This window comes from Elephas maximus, chromosome 27 (assembly GCF_024166365.1).
Source record: "Elephas maximus indicus isolate mEleMax1 chromosome 27, mEleMax1 primary haplotype, whole genome shotgun sequence".
NCBI classification, from domain to species: Eukaryota; Metazoa; Chordata; class Mammalia; order Proboscidea; family Elephantidae; genus Elephas; species Elephas maximus.
In genome coordinates, this window is record NC_064845.1 from 36,548,128 (window position 1) to 36,570,990 (window position 22,863).

Sequence of the window (22,863 nt, forward strand, 5' to 3'; positions counted from 1 at the left end):
ACTTACCAGAGATCTGAGCTACTGCTCAGGATGTAACTTCCTCTAGCAGGAGAAAAAAATAGTGCATTTGGACAGCCTTCACAATTAGACAACTCATGCCAGTTCTGTGACTAATCCAGATCAAACCGAAAAATTCTATAACTGAAAAACGAGTGCGCTTTTAACATTTTCCACTAAAAGCCACAAGGAAATCTGGTGTACTGCCTCTGCTGACTAACACTGGTTTTAGCAAGTAAACAATTCCAAACAGCTTAACCGCTTTCGTATGTTACAATACAGCAAATGTTTAACCCTGTAATGACAGCTGCAGTAAGAACATGTCTGCGGTGAACCCACGAAAAAGATTTAGAAATGAAGACAAACGTTTTATCAGAATACAAAAACCAGGAACCTAGTAAAGGTTTTATTCTTTTTTTTTTTTTTAACTGAGACCATTTTTAACCTAGCAGATGTATGTTATTTCTAAAAACACAAAGTTTAAACAAAAAAATTTATGATTTTTCTAACAACTTTAATTAGTTGAATGTACTCAATCATTAATTCGTATTTTTAGAGTGAAAAATTAAAAATTTCACAATGTAGAAATTCTAACTCTAATATCCTATAAATCATTTGCATTTTAACTGAAGAAATTAACTAAACCTACCTTTCCATCTGGAAAATGGAATAAAGCCTTAAGAATCTGTTAAATAGCTGCACAAAACAACTGTGTAAAGTCCTTGGTACCAAACAATCTGTATGCCAAAAGGGCATAAGATAAACACAAAGAAAACAAAGAATCTCTCTCCCCTATAAAGAATTTCCTCAAAGCTACAAGTGTCCCTAATGAGGATATTTGCCAACAGAAAAATTACAAAGAAAATACCACCGTCCCCTTTAAATCTGTTTTTTCTTTCATCAACATATACTTTTATTAATAAACATAGCTTTTTTTAGACATTTATGACATGTCAGGTGCTGTGTAGTGGTTAAGTGCTACGGTTGCTAAACCAAAGGGTTGGCAGTTCGAATCTGCCAGGCGCTCCTTGGAAACTCTATGGGGCAGGTCTACTCTGTCCTATAGGGTCCCTATGAGTCGGAGCAGACTCGATGGCACTGGGTTTAGGTGCTGTACATTTCCACTTAATACACTCCATAAGCTTGATACATTTCCATATTATAGAGGAAAAACCAGACTCAGAAATTAGGTATTTTATTCAAAGTCATGCAAATTGGTAAAGTTGTGCTAACTCCAAACACGTTTTTTTATTCTGCTTTCATCGTGTGTGTATACACACACACACTCTCTCAAGATTTTTGCTAGCTAAAAAGGCGGTCTCTGTGATGGTCGTGAAAAGTTTAGGTAATAAAGTAATATACTATCTACTGCAATAATATTCCAAAAAGTTATTTTTAAATGGGTGTTTCAGGGCTAGTCTTCACTCACATGTTAAGCAAATTTACTTATCAAAACCATACACGCACATACCCACACACAAAACAGCATCTAAGAATGCCAGAAATTTAATAAAAACCGTTAAAAGCCATAGAATATCAATCTGTGAAAGAGCCTATAAACCTTACATATCTGAACCAAAGTACTAAAACATGTTAACAATTCAGAGAGTTGTATCTTAAAATGTAAAATAGTTTTAAGCCACATTAAAGGCCTGCAAATATCCTGATACACAAAAATGCTATCAACCAGCTCCACAAGGTGAATCAAAAATAACATCTTAATATCTGAAAACGAAACCGTTATAGTAACCATACTCTATATTCTATCTTCAGGATATTTTTCTTTTTAAATAGGCAATTTTAACTTGTTCCAAAGTAGCTAGCGTGTAAATTCACCTACTTAAGACTGAAGCAGGTATATCCTGTTTCTTGTTCTAAGCCAACTTCCATATTTAGGTCTTTCCCAACCACAAAGCAAGCTCCTTGAAGGCAGAGGCTGTGTTATATACATATTGTTTCCTTCTGCTTTCTTCCACCTGGAAATAATTTCATTGAAATAAATTCTACTATGTTGCAAGACTTTAGAATAGAGTGGCAGAATTATAAAGACAATATGCTTTAATGAGAAAACATAAGCATTAATGAGTAATAAAGTGAATTTTATATCTCTATTAAGTGAGCAACTTAAATTTAGTAGCTAATATAAAACAGTGATATAGTTAAAAATAAGGCCTCAGGAGTCAGCCTATCTACAGTTCAAATTCTGACTCCATCATTTACTAGCTGTGTCCCTGGGCAAACTATTTAAATTTCCTGAGCCTCAGTTTCCTCACACTTATAAAATTAGAATAATAATCCCCAGGGATTTTACTGAGGAGAAACAGAGTAACAGCAAAGTGATTGATAATTAAAGCTTTTTTTAATCAAACTGCCTGGATTCCAATCCAGATTCCCACTGTGTGACCTTGAGCAAGTTTAACCTGTGTCTCATTCCAAAATCTATTAAACGACATACATCAACAGAACCTACTTCATGGTGTTGCTGTGAAGTTTAAATAAGATAATCTTGTTATTACAGATATTCAGAGTAGTTGAATGATGTCACTTGTGAAATCAATGAGCAGATATAGGGCTAACCACACACAGGCAGGCACCCATCCTCTTAGTAACTGTGAGGCTAATCAGAACCTCAGAAACCAGACAGAAGTTTACAAGTGTTACTGGGGGTAGGATGGAGGGACCAGTAAACTTAAGAAATAGGACCACAGGTTCTTTACATTCTTCCACATTCATTGTATTTCACAGTCTAGGGAAAGAGAAAGGTCTACCATATATTATATAATCAAAGATAAAAAAAAAAAAATTAAGAGATAAATACTGCATTTTTTAAATTATCTAAGTTAGTAGCACCGTACAGCACTGTTTTATATCTTGTTAACTTCTACTGATTAAGAAAGGCCCCTAACTCACATCTTAAAGGAAAAGGAGAGAGGTACATAAGTAATTAAGAAATTAGGAATGGAGAAAGTACTTCTGATGAAAAATTACTGACAAAGATTGTGTAAACCGTAAGTTCAACTTTTTTTTTCCCCCCCCAGTTAGGGAAATAGCAAGGGGATGTGGTTTTTCTTTAGGTGGTTACTTTTAAAGTCATATTCGTTAGATTAAGTTTTCAATAAGCCAACAAATTCAACCCTGACAATGTCATAATCTTTTCTTTATACTAAAATGTATCCTATTAATAGAGCTTATTCTTACTGTTCATAGACTCACATATTGGTAAAGCTGGCTTAAACCTTCATTTTACTGATGAAAAACTTAAGGCCCTGAAAGACTGTTTTTTTTTTTTTTAATTGTGCTTTAAGTGAAAGTTTACAATTCAAGTCAGTTTCTCATATAAAAACTTATACACACATTGTTATGTGACCCTAGTTGCTCTCCCTACAATGTGACAGCACACTCCTCTCCACCCTGCATTTCGCATGTGAAAGACTATTCTCATGTTCCTATTTTGTTACACAAGCATTTCTTTCTCAGATACAAATAACTTTTTCCTTTTTAAATAAGTCACTGTGATTTTGAGTCTCTGATATTTGGAGCTGAAACTAACACTACCTGATAATCTTATTCTTTAATTGTCAATCAGTGGGCATATATCCTTCTAGCCCTGTTCTTCTACCATCCATACTCAAGTAGGTATAATTACTTAAACTTTCAATAAATAAAATGGGTTAGAGACACTAGTTGCAACAAATTGTGACAAGAACAATGACTGACTAGGAATGGCTTGGAAAGCAGTTCACTGTATTATCATGTCTAAGCAAAGAAAAATCAGCATAGGGAGAAGAAAACATTTATCATAAATACTCACACTGAATCTTCAACCATTATTAGTGGGCACTATCATCCAATTTACATATGTGAAACAGAGGCACAGTAACATCTAGTCAATCACTCATCTGCCCAATCACCCATCCATCTAGTATTTATTCATCTTCTACTATGTGCCTGGCTTTGTGGCAGGCTGAGGTAACAAAATTATGAATAAACGGTCAAAGTTCTAATGGAGTTTACACACAAATAAATACTATGTAACTGCAAACTGTAATAAATTCTACAAGGAAAAAAAATTTGAAGGGGAAGGAACTAAAGGATGGCCCACGTGGCTGAAGCAAGCGATCATGGGGAACGATGGCAGAAGATGTAGTTGGAGAACAAGTAGGGCCAGATCATATACAGCCTTGTAAGCCAAGTAGAGTTATAGCTGCTAACCAAAAGGTTGGCAGTTCAAATCCACCAGGCACACCTTAGAAACCCTATGGGGCAGTTCTACTCTGTCCTTTAGGGTCACTATGAGTCAGAACAGACTCAACAGCAATGAGTTTTTCTTTTTGCAAGCCAAGTTATAAAGTTTGTATTTTATGTTGTTATTGAAAAGTCCTTAGAGATTTTTCAGCAAGGCAGTCACATGATCTGCTTTATGCTTTAAAAAGATTATGTGGCTTCAGTGTGAGGAATGGATTGAAGGAGTATAAGAATGGAAGCCACGGGACAAGTTAGGAGACAACTGCAGTAATCCAAAAGAGTGGCAATCTCAACTCAATACTGGGCATGTAGATGGAGATCAAGATGTATTTTAGAAATAGAATATACAGGACATGTTAACAGATTGGATGTAAGGATGAGGGAGAAGGTAGTAATCACAAACAACTCCTAGGTTTTTAACTTAAGCAACTAGTGTTTCCTACAGGTTAAACAATTTGGGTCCTCTTTAGTTTCCAAATTTCTACAATGAGGAATGTTACTTTTTATATCATAGTTAAGGTCCCTTTCAAAAAGACTTTCAAAAAGTCTTAATCTAAAACCCATTTGAAAATGAAGGATTAATCCCAAAGTTGCCTCATTTTAAGTGGGTATAAAAATGTTCATAAAGGGTGGTGAGACCTGGCCCAATTCTACTCAAAGTCTGACATATTGAAATAATTAACCTTGCAGCAAAAAAAAAAAAAAAAAAAAACCCAAACCCACTGCCGTTGAGTCGATTCCAACTCATAGTGACCCTATAGGACAGAGTAGAACTGCCCAATAAGAGTTTTTCCAAGGAGCGCCTGGCGGATTCGAACTGCTGGCCTCTTGGTTAGCAGCTGTAGCACTTAACCACTACACCACCAGGGTGCCAAAATATCTTATTGTGCCAAAATATCTTATTTCTTAAAAAAACATTCACCTAAAATACTATATACCACTGATTCAACAAATATTTAAAATTCATATTTGCACGCTACCATACAAACGACACCAAAAGATTATAAAATAATCCATGTATCATTTCCACCTTCAACAATGACCTCATGCAACATAAATGGGGTAGAACAAGCACTTGGCTGCTAACCGAAAGGCTGGCAGTTTGAACCCACCCAGCAGCTCCATGGGAGAAAGGCCTGACAATCTGTTCCCGTAAAGATTATAGCCTAGAAAACCCTATGGGACAGTTCTACTCTGTCACATGTGTCACTGTGAGTCTAAATCCCCTTGACAACAACTAACAACAACATTATGCAAGAGAAAAGCTAAGCAGTGCAAGGCAAGAATATGAAATACACCAAAAGGCAATATACACTAAAAGCCTAAATAAGAGGTATATAGACTATACCTGCCACTATTCAACCATGGGATAGATTGTAGCATATGAATTTATTACTTGTGATCAAGATATAAAGATATCTTTTAATTGTCCACTCTCCAAAAAATGGGCTTTTTAATAAAACTATCCATAAACTTTGGTGTTGTTATTTTTTCCTCCATTAATTTATTTATTAGAAGGATGATTTTTCAAAGAAACTGATGGTATGCAGGCTAGAACATTTAATACCAAAACTCACTCTTCTGATGATCACATTTTTGAGAAAATGGCTGAAACTTTAAAACTATATAAATAATGATGCATGAATAATAGTTATTCAAAGCTTAGGCCAGTGCTGTCTAATAGAAATATAAAGTGAACCACATATATAATTTAAAATTTTCTAGTAGCCATATTTAAAAATGTAAAAATAGAGGTAAAATTAATTTTAACACTATTTATTGTAAATTAATATATCCAAGATATTATTACTTCCACTTGCAACCAATATAAAAAGTTCGCATTTTACTGTTTTCACTAAGTCTACAGAGTTTGTTGTATATTTTACACTTATAGCTTATCTCAATGTGAACACTAAGTTTTCATTGGAAATACTCAATCTGTATTCAGACTTCATAAAACAGTTGAGAAAGTGTCTAAGTTGTTCCAAATATATTCAAAAATTTTCTAACAACTAAATGAAGTATGAGTTTTAAAATTTATGTTAATTAAAATGAAACAAAATTAAGAATTCGGTTTCTGTTACAATTTACACAAATGTAGGTTTCCCACATTTGCACAAATGTGAGTCTTCCTAAATATTTCTGTCCTAATTTGAACGGCTCACTAGTTCAGCACTTCTTTTAGCAGCTAGCTCTCTTTTTTGTCTCCTCCCTCAAAACACACACATGCCCCTCCCTTTTTTACTACAATGTTAACCCAGACTTGAAGGCAACAACATATCTTCTCACAAAACAAAGCACATGACCTTCCTGGGCACGATTTTCTTCATTATTCAGGAGGGCTCCGTACAGGTTTCATGAGTTGAATAGAGATCTGCCAGCACATGATTTCATTTCTTTAGGTACCTTAATTTTATTGAAGAAAATGGAAACAATTCGATGATTTTTAAAGTTGTGTTCAGTCCTAACATTTTATGAGCTGATGGCCCTTTCCTCCGTCAATGAGAGCAGGTTGATTCATGAAAGGAAGATACTGAAAGTGGTGGTGGTGAGCACCGGTTAGCTCTGTTCAAGAAGTTTGCTGTGACAGAACAAACTGGGAAACTGCGGAAGAGAGATTAAAAAGGATCTTTTAAAGGTCAAGATGAACATGCTGAAGGCTAAAGGATTTGTTTTTCAAAAAGGAAGGACAGGAAAGAAGGGGAATAACTGATGAGAGCGAAAAGGTACAGAAAGCCGGATACTGAAGGGAGGTGGAAACACTGAGTTGTGAAGAAGGAATCTTCTTCATGGGGGCCAGACCAAATAGAAACAAACACAGAGGTGAAGGCAGTTTCAGCTGATGAGACAAGCTATGGGATGTGGTCACTGGGGCAGGTGGTCAGAGTCAAACGGAGAGGATCACCGGCTCACTGGTGTGGCAGTAGCTGAACTGTGCTGTATGCTGTTCAAAATATAATCCACAAAATGAAATGAAATCACCTGACTGAGACAAACAGGATCCAGATGTTAGAAATGGGGAGTAAGATCTGACAGACAATAGCAACGAGAAACATAAAGGGTAAACTGATCAGATGGCATTTGCCTCAAAAGAAGGACGGTTTTTATAGGTAGATGGCCTAGTAACATTTTAAGAGTTATAATGAGAGACTAATTGCTGCCTCTGTGGCCTTTCCTCCCTGCCTGCGCCAACACACGTGCACAGGTACTGCCAAGACATACTCACTGTGAGCAAGGGAACTATAGCTAACACCTGAGAGGATCTCTGGGGCAGCACGTACTTACAAAAACATCAAGTTTCAGCTATGCTAGGATGTAGAATGGGCTTTCTGTGGAAGAGTACAGATTAAAGAGTTATACCAAAGAACTTTAGGTCTAAATCAGTATTTAGATGACCATTTTTCAGACTTGAGTCTTGAGAGAAAGAAATTATTTCCCTTGAAAAGTATATAAGCAAAAAAAAAAAAAAAAAAAAAATTTTTTTTTAAACGAGCAAAACACAATACAGGTAGTTTTTTAGAATACACCTAATATGTACAAACCAAGGATCAAAAGGAGGAAAAACTACTCTGCTATCAAATATGTACCACTGCATTTAAATAGTATTTTTAAAGTTACTATCTCCATAATTTTGATTACCTTAAGAAGTAGTTTGAAATTAAACAAAAGCACTCATCATTCAGACTGACTTGAAAACCAGGCTGAGTCAGAGGTTATTTATTGTTGTTTCTTTTTAAAGCCATGTTGCTTTCGAATATCCTATCTGACCTGTCTCTTATTAGTATAACGTTTAGTGAAGATTTATGGGACGAGAGGCATCCTGGTATATTACTTCTGTCCTACCAGGCCCAGGATAAACATATTCTCTGAAATCTAATTACATTATACTTTGCATAATCAATTACCTTTCAACAACTGTATCAAAAGACAACTTAGGCCCAATATTACAAGTAAGTAGATTCTACGATTTTTATTTTAAACAAGCTGAATTTCTGTACTGCTTGAAAAAGATTGAGGAAAGGTTATTTGCAATTCATTCTAGTTTCTACAAAGTGGTGACACTGAGTAAATGCTGTATCAACTTACTGTCCTTTAAAAGCTGAAGAGAGAAAATTCTCAATTCAAAAGTAAGTTGTTATGGTTACCCAATGTTTACCTTTATAAGCAAGAATTACATGAGATGCCTGGGGTATTCCCACAAGTGCAGTAAGATTGGTAGCTGAAGTGTACACTAGTCATTCCACATAAATTGGAACTGCATATACCACTTCCGTTTCAAAGTAGCTAGCATTTGGGAAACACTAAAGAAAATGATTCACGTCCTTTTGAACTGTAGAAGGGTGGAAACAAAAATACTGAACGTAACTTTTTTTTAAATCAAAGTGATGACTCACACAGTTTAGAGCATTTTTTCATGTTCTTTAGTTCCCTTTATCAAAGAGTACTGAAATTTTATACAGTAACTTCCATTGTTGTGAGAAGCAAAGTGTTTCAGGTGAGGAATTTCTTTTTTGCACAAAGAGATTTTGGTGCCTTTAGTCTTGTGAAAAGTCATGCTTGTAACTTAGTTACTTCAGAGAAGAACAATGTAAATTCCATTATATGTAGTCAATTTTGAACTGCTTAAATGGAAAACAGGGACCCCTGTCAGAACTGATAACTTGCCTGTTCCTAACTAACCGGGTAGTTACACCTGGTATTAATTATTGTATTGTAGAATTTTTTGTTTATTTTTGTTTACATTCAGAACATGCAGTATTGCAAGAATGTTACAGAACTTTTGGCTCAATACAATTCTAACATGATCTTAAAATTATAAAGCTTATTATTTTGCCTTAATGAGCCTTCTACAAAGTGTCTTTTTTTTGTTTGTTTACTAGAATATTAAATATACTTGTTCTTTAATATTAGGGCTATCCTAAACTTTTTTTTTTTTTTTTAACTATAAGGTCACTATGAGTCAGAATCAACTCGACTGCAACGGGTTTTTAAAACTGAAAATGCTTTATAAAATAGCACTTCACATTCAAATGACTTAAAACATAAAGGAATTTATTAGCATAAGCAGTAAGAAGTGAAATAAGGTGGGCCTAGGGTGATTAAAGGAGCCCTGGTGCTGCAGTGGTTAAAGCGCTCGGCTGCTAGCTGAAACGGTGGTTCAAACTCACCAGCCTCTCCGTGGGAGAAAGATGTGGCAGTCTACTTCTGTAAGGATTCCCAGTCTTGGAAAATCTATGGGGCAGTTCTACTCTGTCCTGTAGGATTGTTGTGAGCTGGAATCAACTCAACGGCAATGGGTTTGGTTTTGGTGGTTTGAACCCAACAGGCACTCTGTGAGAGAAAGATGTGGCAGTCTGCTTCTGCAAAGATTACAGCCTTGGAAACTCTATGGGACAGTTTTATTCTGTCACATGGAGTTACTATGAGTCGGCATTGACTTGAGAGCAATGGATTTGGTTTGTTTGTTTTTTTCCTGTAGGGTGATTTAATTCAGTTATTCAACACTATCATCTAGGCCCCAAACTCCTTTCAGCTTTTCCTTCTGTCAGACTCAGCATGGGCCTTAGGGTAACTCCCTTCATAGTTACAAATGCCTTCTAGAGTTCAAGGCATCATATCAAAGACACATACTGATGTCCAGCGGAAGGGGAGTCTCCCGCATCTCCCTTTTTAAATACGAGGAAGCCTTTCCTAGAAGCTCCCAAGCAAACTGTCCCTCACATGTGAAAGGCTAGGCTTGGGTCACATGTCCCCTCCTAACTTATCACTACTAAACAGACTAGGGCTACCACTGATTAGCTTACGCTATTCAGGATTTTCTCCAAGTCATGTGGGATAGAGGTAGACATTGAAACAAAACTGAGGGTAAGCCTACAAGGGTAAAGGCCAATGAAGAGGCAACTACATTATGCTAAACATTATATGGAAAAACTAAACCACGGCAGTTTTTTTTTTTTTTTTTCAGTAATTTAGTTTTCCCACCATTATGAATTAATCACACACACCAGTAGTAGAAGACACTTTGAGAGCTCTAGGCATTTATTTTTAAAAGGTAAAGCAGTAATTCATCTTAAAGCAAACTAAATGAACTGATGCGGTAAATGACACAAACATAACAAGAAAAATATCAAACACCTGGGAACAGTACACTTTAGGTTATGAAATAATAAAATTATACCTTAATTCTGATCACTTAAAATTTCTATCTCTGTAATGTTTTCTATAAATTCCTGTCAATTTCATTTTTTTCCTCTACGAAATGCCAGGCTAATTACTACACTCTGGGCAGACCTCTTCTAGAGTGATGAGACTAGAACACATTCAAGGAGGGCAGCCAGGATGATGACGGATCTAGAAATCATGTCATATGGGTTGATGAAGCTGAAGAGTTTAGTCTGAAAAAGAGTCAGAGAATATGACAGCTTTAAAATATCTGAAGGGCTGTCATTATGAATAGATACCAAATTATACTATTCTAGAGATAAGAACTAGGATCACTGAATAATAAATAGCAGGAAAATAAAATTCAGTTCAATATAAGGCAGTACTTTTACCTAGCATTGTTTTACCTGAAGTTGGAACAGGTTGGCTGTTGATATGGGAGAAGGATAAACATTTCGGGTAAGCTGAATACCTACTATGGTGGTTCTTTATGTGCATTCATTTAGTTATAACAGCATTTCTGCAGAGTAGTTTTTAATCTGAGCTGGACAAATACTAGCAATCACATAGCAAAGAAGCAGAGAAAAATGGATTCTAACCCAGGTCCATCTGCTTCCAAAGCCTATCTCTTCCCACACATCACACAACCAAGACAATCTAAAAGACCAGTTGTTAAAGCGTTAAATAGGATTTCTAAGTTGATAAGAAACCAAAAACTGTTCCGTAGGGCTTTTAAAGCTGTGACCTTTTGAAAGCAGATCTCCAGGGCTATCTTCCAAGGTACCTCTGGGTGGGTCTGAACCGCCAACCTTTCAGCTAGCAGTAGAGTGCTTAACTGTTTGCACTACCCAGGGAGTCCATAGTTTAAAGAGTATCTTTACACCTATTCTTTCATAGGTCCAGGTTTTAAGGTAAGTAGGTAGGTGAGGCATTACCCCCTAGCATTCTACCTCAGAAGGGAAGAAGACAACAAATATGAATTCCTTCAACTTCCTTCTGTTTTACCTCCATACATATTTGTATTTTCAATCTTTTCCCTCTGAGAATCTTTCATTCACTCAAGTCATTTATTAAACACTTCTTACATGCCACGTACCAAACCTCAATGACTTTATAGTCTGACGAGAAGAGTCTGTGCATTCCAAATATCTCCATCTTCTTAAAAAAAAGCCAAACCAAACCCACTGCCGTCTAGTCAATTCCGACTAATAGCAACCCTACAGGACAGAGTAGAATTGCCCCATAGAGTTTCCAAGGAGCGCCTGGTGGATTCGAACTGCTGACCTTTTGGTTAGCAGCTGTAGCACTCAACCACTATACCACCAGGGCTTCCCCATCTTCTTAGAAAAAAAAAATAAAAATAAAATTTTTTTTTCTAAGAGACTTTATTAATTCTGAGTCCTTCCTCGTATAGTTTTGATTTAACCCTCACTGCTGTCTCTATTCCTCTTGGCCTAAAGAAAACTTTCCTGCCTCCCTATCAAGCTACCGTTCCATTTTTTCATTTGATTCAACCTACTGCAATCTGGCTTCCATACCTACCACTCAACTGAAACTGCTCAAAGGTCACCAGTTACCATCAATTGCACAATTTCTATTTTTTTCTCAACTACTCTACAATATTTGATAGCAATGACCTTTATTAAACTCTGTTCTTGCTGTTTCCATAAAACTTTTGCCTATTTTTGTAAATCTTCGTTTTTGGCCCCTTTCACTACCAGAACCCTTGTGGCATAGTGGTTAAGCACTCGGCTGCTAACCAAAAGGTTGGCAGTTCGAACCCACCAATCGTTCCTTGGAAACTCTATGGGGCAGTTTTACTCCGTCCTACAGGGTTGCTATGCACTATGAGTCAGAATCGACTTGATGGCAATGGTTTTTTTTTTGGTTTTTCTTCTACCATCCATACTTAAAAATACTGGCTTTCTCCTTAGCCTGCTGTTCTTCCTCTCATCTTATAATTTCTTCCCGGACAACCTCATCTATTTATATAATATTAACCATCTATATGATACTTCTCAGTCTGTATTTCCATTCCTAACTTCCAGATACTACTTCTAAATGCTCCATGAGTCATTCCACCTGCATAGTCCGTATTATCTCTAATTCAGCATATCAAAATACTTATCTGTAGTCCACTCCTTCAAAGAAATTGTTTTCTGTAATTCCCGTGTTGGTTAATAGTAATGACATCACCATATGCAGTAGTCAAAAACACAAAATGAATTATCTAGAAGTCCTCCCCGAGTCCTAAGCTTTTTACCTAAAATCTTCCTTCACAGTGACCTAGCTCTGACCCACTTAAGTTCTTACCTGAGCTATCATAACTACTCCCCAACTGGTCTCTCAACTCCGGCTGTTCTATCTCTAGTTTTGACCATCCTTGTAGCAGACACAGGTTCTTTCACAAGCAGACATAGGTTCTATTCCGTCCTTTAGGGAGTGCCTCTGATCCAGAGACACACAAGAGACCCAGGCCTGGTCAGAGATCACCTACCCCTAGCCACATGTCTAGTTCAAGGATGAGTGCATGACCAAAGCTAGATCATTTAGGGTCTTCCTCAGGACCTTATTTTCCTGCCAAGGATATCAGGAAAAACACTCTCTTTTCATTCAGGATTGTGAGTAATAAAGACAATGTAGGCTAAACTGCCTGCAAGAGGAGAGAAAAAAAGGGACAAAGTTTGAAAAGGGGGAGGGGGCCCAGTGTCGCCAAGTCCTGGATCTAGCTCTGCCTGATCATCCCTACTGTCTGACTGATAAATTTCCTTTTGTGTTTAAGCCAGTTTGAGTTGGATTTCTCTCACTTGTAACCAAACAGTCCTGATTAACAATTCTCCGTATAACCAGAGTTGCTTTTCTAAATTATAGATACAATGTTATTTGCCTGCTTTTATTTAGCCATCTAAATTTTATTAAAGTATACTACGATAAAAACATCCACCACTACTTTCCCTTTAAGTTGAGTGGATTCTGATTCATAGTGACCTTACAGGACGGAGCAGAACTGCCCCATAGGGTTTCCAAGATTGTAAATGTTTATGGAAAAAGACTGCCACATCTTTCTCCTGCAGAGCTGGTGGGTTCAAACCGCTGACCTTTCAGCTAGCAGTCTAGTCCCTTAACCACTGTGCCTTGTAAATTTACAGAGATTGTGCAGCAACTATAGGGTCGTCATGAGTCAATGGGTTTGGTTTTTTTTTTTTTTTTTTTTTGGTTTTGCAGTAACCAACGCAAAAGCACCACCCAGTGGTAAAAATTGATAATTACAACTTAAACAGTAATCATGATAAAAGTAGTTCAATGTTTTACTGTTCTGCATAGTCTTTTTTTATAGTCCCTCACACACATTAGCAAGTATAATACAATGGAGTATCTGACATCGACAGTGTCTGCTGTTTGTTAACTACTTTCCCCAATCGGGTCTTATCCTTATTACATTTAATTTGGCATTTTTTTCTTATTCTCTCTTGCCCACCCATTCCAAATGTTTAGTTGGGGACAGCATTAGAACAGGAGTATTATAAGGTTCATCCAAAACACTTGTTGAGCCCGAGGTTAGAAAATGGTTTGAAATAACAGAAATCAGGTGTGGGAAGGAAGGGATGAATTTCCAATGGAATTCTGCTCAGCAAGAGCCAACAAGGTAACAACAAATGTGTTTTTTTTTTCAAAGCAATAATTTGGTTAGTAATCTGGACTTTACTGAAAGACCAGGTGAAGATTTACAATTGGTTAATTCATACAGAATTCAGAACTTCTAAAGAGAGCATGAGTCTTGAATGTGATCATACCCACACCCATTTGAAGAAAACAACTCACTAAATACTGTGTTCACAATAATCTGCTTCCCCTCTACCAGAAAACAGATGGATAAAATCTCTGACTCTCCAATATAACAGCTTTCAAAGCAATGCCTTGTCTTTTTTTTTTTTTTTTTTTAAAAAAAGGTTTAAATATGACTAAAAACAAATTATAACCAAAACCCAGTAAGGGTTTTTTTTTTTTTAAATTTTGCGTCAAGACTGCTTAATATCAAACAGTATTACTGCTTTTGGAGCCCTGGTGGCGCAGGGCTTACGAGCTACTACAGCTGCTAACCAAAATGTCGGCAGCTCAAATCCACCAGCTGCTCCTTGGAAACCCTACAGGCAGCTCTATTCTGTCCTAAAAGGTCGCTATGAGTCGGAATCGACTTGATGGCATCAAGTTTGGGTTTTATTACTGTTTGGGACCATAAAGTATTTAACAAAAGTACAGTTGGCTGCAGCTTGTTAACAGTGAAGAAGCCAATTATTAGACCCTAGGGTCTTCCTTTTGAATTCTAAGGAATCTTTCAATTTGTCCGAATCCCTGGTGGTGTGGTGGTTAAAAGTTTGGCTGCTAGCCAATTAAGGTTGGCAGTCTGAATCTACCAGCCACTCCTTGGAAACCCTATGGGGCAGTTCTACTATGTCCTATAGGGTCACTACAAGTCGGAATCGATTCGACAGGAATGGGTTTGGTTTTGGGTTTTAAAAGGGTCTTCCTTTTGTATTCTACAGAATCTTTCAATTTGTTTGAATTTCAAATAAAAAGGCTTAACAAATAATGTTGATATAAAAAAAATGTTGATATCAAACAAGCTTAAATTATCCTCACTAGTGATGTCATTCTAAGGCCTCTAAATTTCACAAATCTTTAGAACTACTTTCGCTAGAAACACAAGAGTCACTCACATGATGGAGGTTCCCCAGTGACACTGAATAGCTGATAATGTTTGAAGCATGCACCACAAACATGTAAGAGAGTGAGCTATGAGTAAGGTGATGCATACAGCTAGAAAACAAAAGAATGAAAACATTTAGTACATTATCTGTTATTCAGGATACAATAAAACTAGTTACAGTACTGTTTCTTCAACTATTTAATGTTTTCTGCTCCAAGCTACAATATAAAGTTCCTAGATGCTTAAGCGCCCTCCACTGAAAATCTATTTGAATTATCAAGCAAGTCATCACACTAAGTTTAGTATGATGACTTGCTTAATTATATTAAATTTAGTATAATGACTTGCTTAATAATTCAAATAGATTTTCACTAACACAGGGCCCACCACTATTAACAAAATGTCTAAAACGAAGCACTTGGTTGATGCTAAGTATCTATTCACATAGCTATGTATAAAAGCTAAGTGTAAGAGTTATGAGGAGGCATAAACAGCAACAAACTAATGAATTACAAGAGTTGCCTATATTACTGCAGAAAGACCACCAGAAAACAACCTACCATAATAGGAATTCCCATACTATTTTCCTCTGGTGGAAGCAGTAGCTGTACTGTTTCAATTCCAATCACAAGCCTGTGGCAGAAAACAGATATCAAAAGCAAGAATTTGCCGACCCTAAAAATGAAGGGCTATGTTATAAATAATTGGTATGACATACCATATCCAACTACTTACCAATGGAATAATTATATTTCTCTACGGGGATGCCTTAATCTAAGAAACTGTCTAAAAAGTATAAAATAGTCTATATACTTCCTAATATCAAAATCATCCTTATTTCAGAAATGCATCAATTTTAAAAAAATCACCAAAATACCTCCCGAAGATAAACACAGGTATTTATTTTCTATATATGTACTTCTTTAAAACTGGGATAATATATACACTGTTCAATAACTTGCATCCCCCAAACTCCCGCCCCGTTTAACAATGCAGGCCTTTACCTATTTCCTTAAATATTCCTCTATGATTTCAATGACTATATAAAATTCCATCCCAGAGTTAGTACCTTGATGTATTTAACCAAGTCCCTAAAACTGAACATTTGGATCACTTCTATTTTTTACTTTTATATACTAATTTTTGAGGATCATATCTACCATGTACCTAAGAAATCAACTTTTAGTCAAATGGCTCGTCTTCAAATGCTGGCTTAGTTAATAAATTAAATTAGCCCTAAAATATTATGGACCCATAATTCTCAGGTACAATGACCTGCAAAGAACAAATTCAGAATTAAATTTCCTATACAGAAGCATGCTGCCTACCACATTTCTTACTCGTATGAAAGAATCATCAGCTTTTACCATTTTTGTCACAGTAAGTACTGATAATGTTCTAAAATACTTTTCTAATGTTAGAAGAAAATGGAAACCACACTATCCACTCTGGTGGAAGGTGGTTAACTACAGTTACAGACATTAAGATTTGTTATTTCTCCTCTTATCAAAACTCTTTATAAATTAACCTTACCAAAAAAAGACTAAATGGATATTATTTTTAGTATCCTTGCTACTGCATTAATGAAACGGACATGGTAATATATTAATTTGCCATTTGGTGGCAGCAAATACAAAGGAAAATAAATTTCCTGAGTAGTACATTTTTTATTACTAACACAAAGGTAAATTCTTCTTTTGAGTTTTGTATTTTAAACAAGGGTTTTCTGGAGATTAAAAAACACTCTAAATTTTCACTGAAAAGTCATCAAATGGAAGATGCTTTATAGGTTTTTATAATTATTGTAATCTCATATGAAGTCAAGTTCATAAAAATATCATGAGTAAACTTCTTAAATGAAAGTAACAGTCCCCGTTACTACACCATTTATAAATGCCATTTAATTGCCTCAAAAACTATGTGACTTTTCACGCATATCAAGCAACATGTACTGCAATAACTTTCATTCACTTCTGCTAAAGTGAAATTAAAATTTAAAAAATCAGACTAAATTAAAATCTCATGTAAAAACTATACTTTTATTCTTTAAGCAAATCTAGCTAGCCTAGCCACCCACTCCTACAAACACTTATTCAACAACTATTTGCTAAATGCAAAGATTAACAATGGTGAAGAGAAATAGTTTCTGGCTTTGTGAAGCGCACACAAAATTTCTCCCAGACTTGTAATATGCGGTAGTGAACGGTCAACTTGATAGCCTAGGAACCGAACATATGGTTTTCCTCCAAATATAATTTACAATAAAAGACACTGAGAGGCTAGGCCAAGACTGTGGAGTAGTCAGATGCTTCTGAACCATCTGTCCCTCTTACAACAGAGACCCAAAAAAAAACAAGTGAAACAATTATGTTTATGACAAGCTAGGAGCCCTGAACATCAAAGGCAAAGTTAGAAAACGGACTGAGCAACAGGGGGAGGGACAGATGGTTCAGAAGTGGGAAGGAACTGCCAGACCTGAATCCCTGAGCACCTCAGGCACCACTCCTGGGAGCAGCTGCGGCAGGCCGGTGGTAGTGTTCAGCTGCAGTTTCCTCAGGAAGCAGCAGCCAGCCGCACAGCCTACTCACACCTCCGGAATCGGAGAAGAACAGCACTGTTGGCAAAAGTTAAGTACTTGCATATATTTTAAGGTGTCCCCAGCCCCTGAGCGGGCTTTAGTGGCTACAGGATTCCCTGGGCCTGAGATAGGTCCTGCTGAACGCCCTGAGCCATTCTCTAGGCCTTGGAGATGGAATAAATTCACAGTTGAGGAAAAAGATAATCTGTCAGCTCCACTAGCCTGGGGAGCTCAAGACAGAAGTGGCTTCTGTCCAGACATAAATGGTCCATGGGCTTTGAATACCTTCACCCTCTGCATGGACCTGTCTGGGCTGTTTCAGGAGAATAGGCCCTTGTTGGCAGACTGCAACTGTTTCAGCCATGTGTGGAGAGGTGGGTGTTTGATGTTGACACTGCTTTGCCTATTAAACAGGGTCCTCACCTACCCACATCAGGGGCCTAAGGACTGCTGGCTCCACTCAGGTCATCCAGCCACCCGCGACAGGGGTCCAAGAATAACTGCTACCTCCCAATCCCTACAACCAAAAGCACTGGGTGCCCATGGTCCACCTGCAGGACCCACCCACCTGTGTGCTCCAGGGAATAGGGATGTGCTTTCCTCACAGTCACTCAGGGGATGGTAGTCAGCCCCCGGCCTTGTTCAGAGTGTGACCCCGCTGCAACCTACACCAATCATCCCTGCCCCTCTAAGACTGTAGGACAGAGCCTGTACCACATACTTGATGACCAACTACCTGGACACCTGAGCTGATGCCATACAAGAAAAGTCAATGAATTCCCAGGCTCATAGACCTGATAACAGCTCTAGCCATCTGGTGACAGGATGTCAGAGCTTCAAAGGCAAAAATAATCAAGAGAGCTCATTCAAGCAACCTATTTGGGAATATCAAAACAAAACGAAGCAAGATGCAAGGATACAGAAAGCAAACACAAAATAAATACGATAACTTACAGATGGCTTGGAGACAAGAGTCAATATCAAATCACATAAAGAAGCAGACCATGATCACTTCAACAAGCTCTCAAAACATACATGAAGGTGCGTTCCTAGAATTACCAGATGCAGAATACAAACGATTAATATACAGAACTCTTGAAGATATCAGGAAGGAGATGAGGTAATATGCAGAACAAGCCAAGGAACACGTGGGTAAAGCAGTTAAAGAAATTAAAAAAGTTATTAAAGAACATAAAGAAAAATTTAATAAGCTTCAATAATCCATAGAGAGACAGCAATCAGAAATTTGGATGAAAAATAAACTTACAGAATTAGACAACTCAATAGAAAGTCAGAGGAGCAGAACTGGGCAAGTGAAAGGCAGAACTGCTGAGATTGAGCATAAAGCACTTGGCAGTAATTTATTTGGAGAAAAATCAGATAAAAGTATTTAAAAAAGAAAAGAAGAAACCTTAAGAATCATGTGGGACTCTATCAAGAGAAATAACCTACGAGTGGTTGGAGTACCCAAACAGGGAGGGATAACAGAAAATACAGAGAGAATTGTTGAAGATTTGTTGGCAGAAAACTTCCCTAATGTCATGAAAGATGAGAAGATATCTATCCAAGATGCTCACTGAACTCCAAATAAGGTAGATCTTAAAAGGAAGTCACCAAGACATATTATAATCAAACTTGCCAAAACCAAAGATAAAGAGAGAATTTTAAGAGCAGCCAGGGATAAATGAAAAGTCACGTACAAAAGAGAGTCAATAAGAGTAAGCTTGGACTACTCGGCAGAACCCACACAGGCAAGAGTGCAATGGGATGACTTATATAAAAAATTAAAGGAAAAAAATTGGCAGCCAAGAATCATATATCCAGCAAAATTGTTTCTCAAATATGAAGGTAAAATTAGGACATTTCCAGATAAACAGAAGTTCAGAGAACTTGTAAAAACCAAACCAAAACTACAAGAAATACTAAAGGGAGTTCACTGGTTGGAAAATCAATAATATCAGATACCAACCCTGCACTAGAAGACAGGACAGAGCAACCAGATGTCAATCTGGTTGGGAAATCACAAAAACAAATCAGGATTAAAAAAACGCTCAAAACAGGGAAACGGCTATGTCGTTATGTAAAAAAAGACAACACTAAAACAAAGAAGAACAAAGAAATGTAGTCACAGATCTTTCATATGGAGAGGAAGACAAGGCGATATAAAGAAATAAAATTTAGGCTTAAACTTAGAAAAATAGGGGTAAATATTAAGGTAACCACAAAGGAGACTAACAACCCTACTCATCAAAATAAAATACAAGAAAAAAATAGAGACTCAGTAGAAACAAAATCAACAAGGAATAAGAGGAAAAGACAATATATAAACTACTCAAAACAAAAAATTAAGTGGGAAAAGAAACTTTCAACAATACACAAAAAAGGCCTCAAAATAACAGCACTAAACTCATACCCATCCACAACTACACTGAATGTAAATGGACTAAATGCACCAATAAAGAGACAGAGAGTGGCAGAATGGATGAAAAAAAAAAAAAAAAAAAAAAAACACGATCCATCCATACGCTGCCTACAAGAGACACACCTTAGACTTACAGAACCAAACAAACTCAAACTCAAAGGATGGAAAAAAATATATCAAGCATACAACAATCAAAGAAGAGCAGGAGGAGCAATGTTAATTTCTGACAAAATAGACTTTAAAGTTAAATCCACCACAAAGGATAAGAAAGACACTACATAATGATTAAAGGGACTATATACCAGGATGATATAACCATATTAAGTATTTATGCACCCAGTGACACGGCTGCAAGATACAGAAAACAAACTCCAACAGCATCGAAAAGACACACAGCGCCACAATTGTAGGAGATTTCAACAAACCTCAGTGAAGGGCAGAACATCCAGAAAAAAGCTCAATAAAGACACGGAAAATCTAAACGCCACAATCCACCAACTTGACCTCACAGACATATATAAAACACTCCACTGAACAGCAGCCATGTATACTTTCTTTTCTAGTGAACATGGAACATTCTCTAGAACAGACCACATATTAGGTCATAAAGCAAGCTTTACCAGAATCTAAAACATTGAAATATTACAAAGCAGCTTCTTTGACCATAAGGCCATAAAAGGAGAAATCAATAACAGAAAAAGCACAGAAAAGAAATCAAACCCTTGGTAACTGAACAATGCCCTGCTCAAAATTGACTGGGTTATAGAAGACATTAAGGATAGAATAAAAAAATTCATAGAATCCAATTAAAACCAAAACGCTTCGTATCAGAACCTTTGGGGCACAGTGAAAGCAGTGCTCCGACGTCTGTGTATATCAATAAATACAAAAAGAAGGGCCCAAATCAAAGAATTATCCCTACAACTTGAACAAATAGAAAGAGGGCAACAAAAGAAACCCTCAGGCACAAGAAGAAAGCAAAGAATAAAAATTAGAGCAGAACGAAATGAAACAGAAAACAGAAAAAACAATTGAAAGAGTTAACAAGACCAAAAGCTAGTTCTTTGAAAAAACTTAAAAATTGATAAACCACTGGCCAAACTGAAAAAAGAAAAACAGGAAAGGAAGCAAATAACCCGAATAAAAAATGAGATGGGCGATATCACAACAGATCTAACTGAAATTAAAAGAATCTTATCAGATTACTATAAAAAACCGCAATGGACGAATTTCTAGAAACACACTACCTACTGAAACTAACACAAAAAACAGAGGCAGAGCAACTAAATAAACCCATAACAAATGAAGAGATTGAAAAGGTAATTTAAAAACTCCCAACAAATAAAAAGCCCTGACCCGGACAGATTCATTGCAGAGTTCTACCAAACTTTCAGAGAAGAGTTAACACCACTACTACTAAAGGTATTTCAGAGTATAGAAAAGGAAGGAATACTACCAAACTCATTCTATGAAGCCAGCATATCCCTGATACCAAAACGAGGTAAAGACATCAAAAAAGAAAAAAGAACGAAAGAAAATTACAGATCTATATCCCTCATGAACTTAGATGCAAAATCCTCAACAAAATTCAAGCCAATAGAATTCAACAACATTATCGAAAAAATAACTCACCATGACCAAGTGCGATTCATACCAGGTATGCAGGGATGGTTCAACATTAGAAAAACAATTAATGGAATCGATCACAAAAATAAAACAAAAGAACCACATGATCTTATCAATTGATGCAGAAAAGGCATCTGACAAAGTTCGACACCCACTCATGATAAAAACTCTCAGCAAAACAGGAATAGAAGGAAAATTCCTCAACATAATAAAGGGCATTTATACAAAGCCAACAGCCAACATCACCCTAAATGGAGAGAGCCTGAAAACATTCCCATTGAGATCGGGAACCAGACAAGGATGACTTTTATCACCACTGTTATTCAACATTGCGCTGGAGGTCCTAGCCAGAGCAATTAGGCTAAAAAAAGAATGGGCACCCAGATTGGTAAGGAAGAAGTAAAAGTATCTCTATTTGCAGATGACATAATCTTACACACAGAAAACCCTAAGGAATCCTCCAGAAAACTACTGAAACTAATGGAAGAGTTCTGCAGAGTATCAGGATACAAGATAAACATATAAAAATCAGTTGGATTCCTCTACACCAACAAAAAGAACATCAAAGACGAAATCACCAAATCAATATCATTTACAGTAATCCCCAAGAAGATAAAATACTTAGGAATAAATCTTACCAGAGACGTAAAAGGCCTATACAAAGAAAACTATAAGACGCTACTGTAAGAAGCTACAAGAGACTTACAGAAGTGGAAAACATACCTTGCTCATGGATAGGAAGATGTAACATTGTAAAAATGTCTATTCTACCAAAACCCATCTACAGATACAATGCAATTCACATCCAAATTCCACTGACATCTTTTAATGAGATGGAGAAACAAATCACCAATTTCATATGGAAGGGAAAGAGGCCCTGGATAAGTAAAGCATTACTGAAAAAGAACAAAGTGGGAGGCCTCACTCCACCTGATTTTAGAACCTATTATACCGCCACAGTAGTCAAAACAGCCTGGTACTGGTACAACAACAGATACATAGACCAGTGGAACAGAATTGAGAATCCAGACATTAATCCGTTCACATATGAGCAGCTGGTATTTGACAAAGGCCCGAAGTCAGTTAAATGGGGGAAAAGGCAGGCTTTTTAACAAATGGTGCTGG

The 22,863-nt window shown here is 36.7% G+C and overlaps 1 protein-coding gene across 9 annotated transcripts in view; it reads right to left on the reverse strand.

The window, feature by feature from the left end:
• The window catches only part of ANKRD28 (ankyrin repeat domain 28), a 222,143-nt gene that overhangs the window by 133,880 nt on the left and 65,400 nt on the right, over positions 1 to 22,863 (reverse strand). For 2 of the 9 annotated variants that reach the window (XM_049870970.1, XM_049870969.1), the window contains 2 exons: positions 15,673 to 15,745; positions 15,123 to 15,222 (listed from right to left, as the gene is read on the reverse strand). The exons of 1 other annotated variant lie outside the window; for it this stretch is intronic. In XM_049870970.1, coding sequence (XP_049726927.1) covers positions 15,123 to 15,218 — 96 coding nt within the window. In that variant the 5' untranslated portion in view covers positions 15,219 to 15,222; positions 15,673 to 15,745. Of the gene's footprint in view, positions 1 to 6; positions 17 to 15,122; positions 15,389 to 15,672; positions 15,788 to 22,863 lie in introns of those variants that run through there. 6 more of the 9 variants (XM_049870973.1, XM_049870976.1, XM_049870971.1 and 3 more) reach the window with 5 other exon arrangements.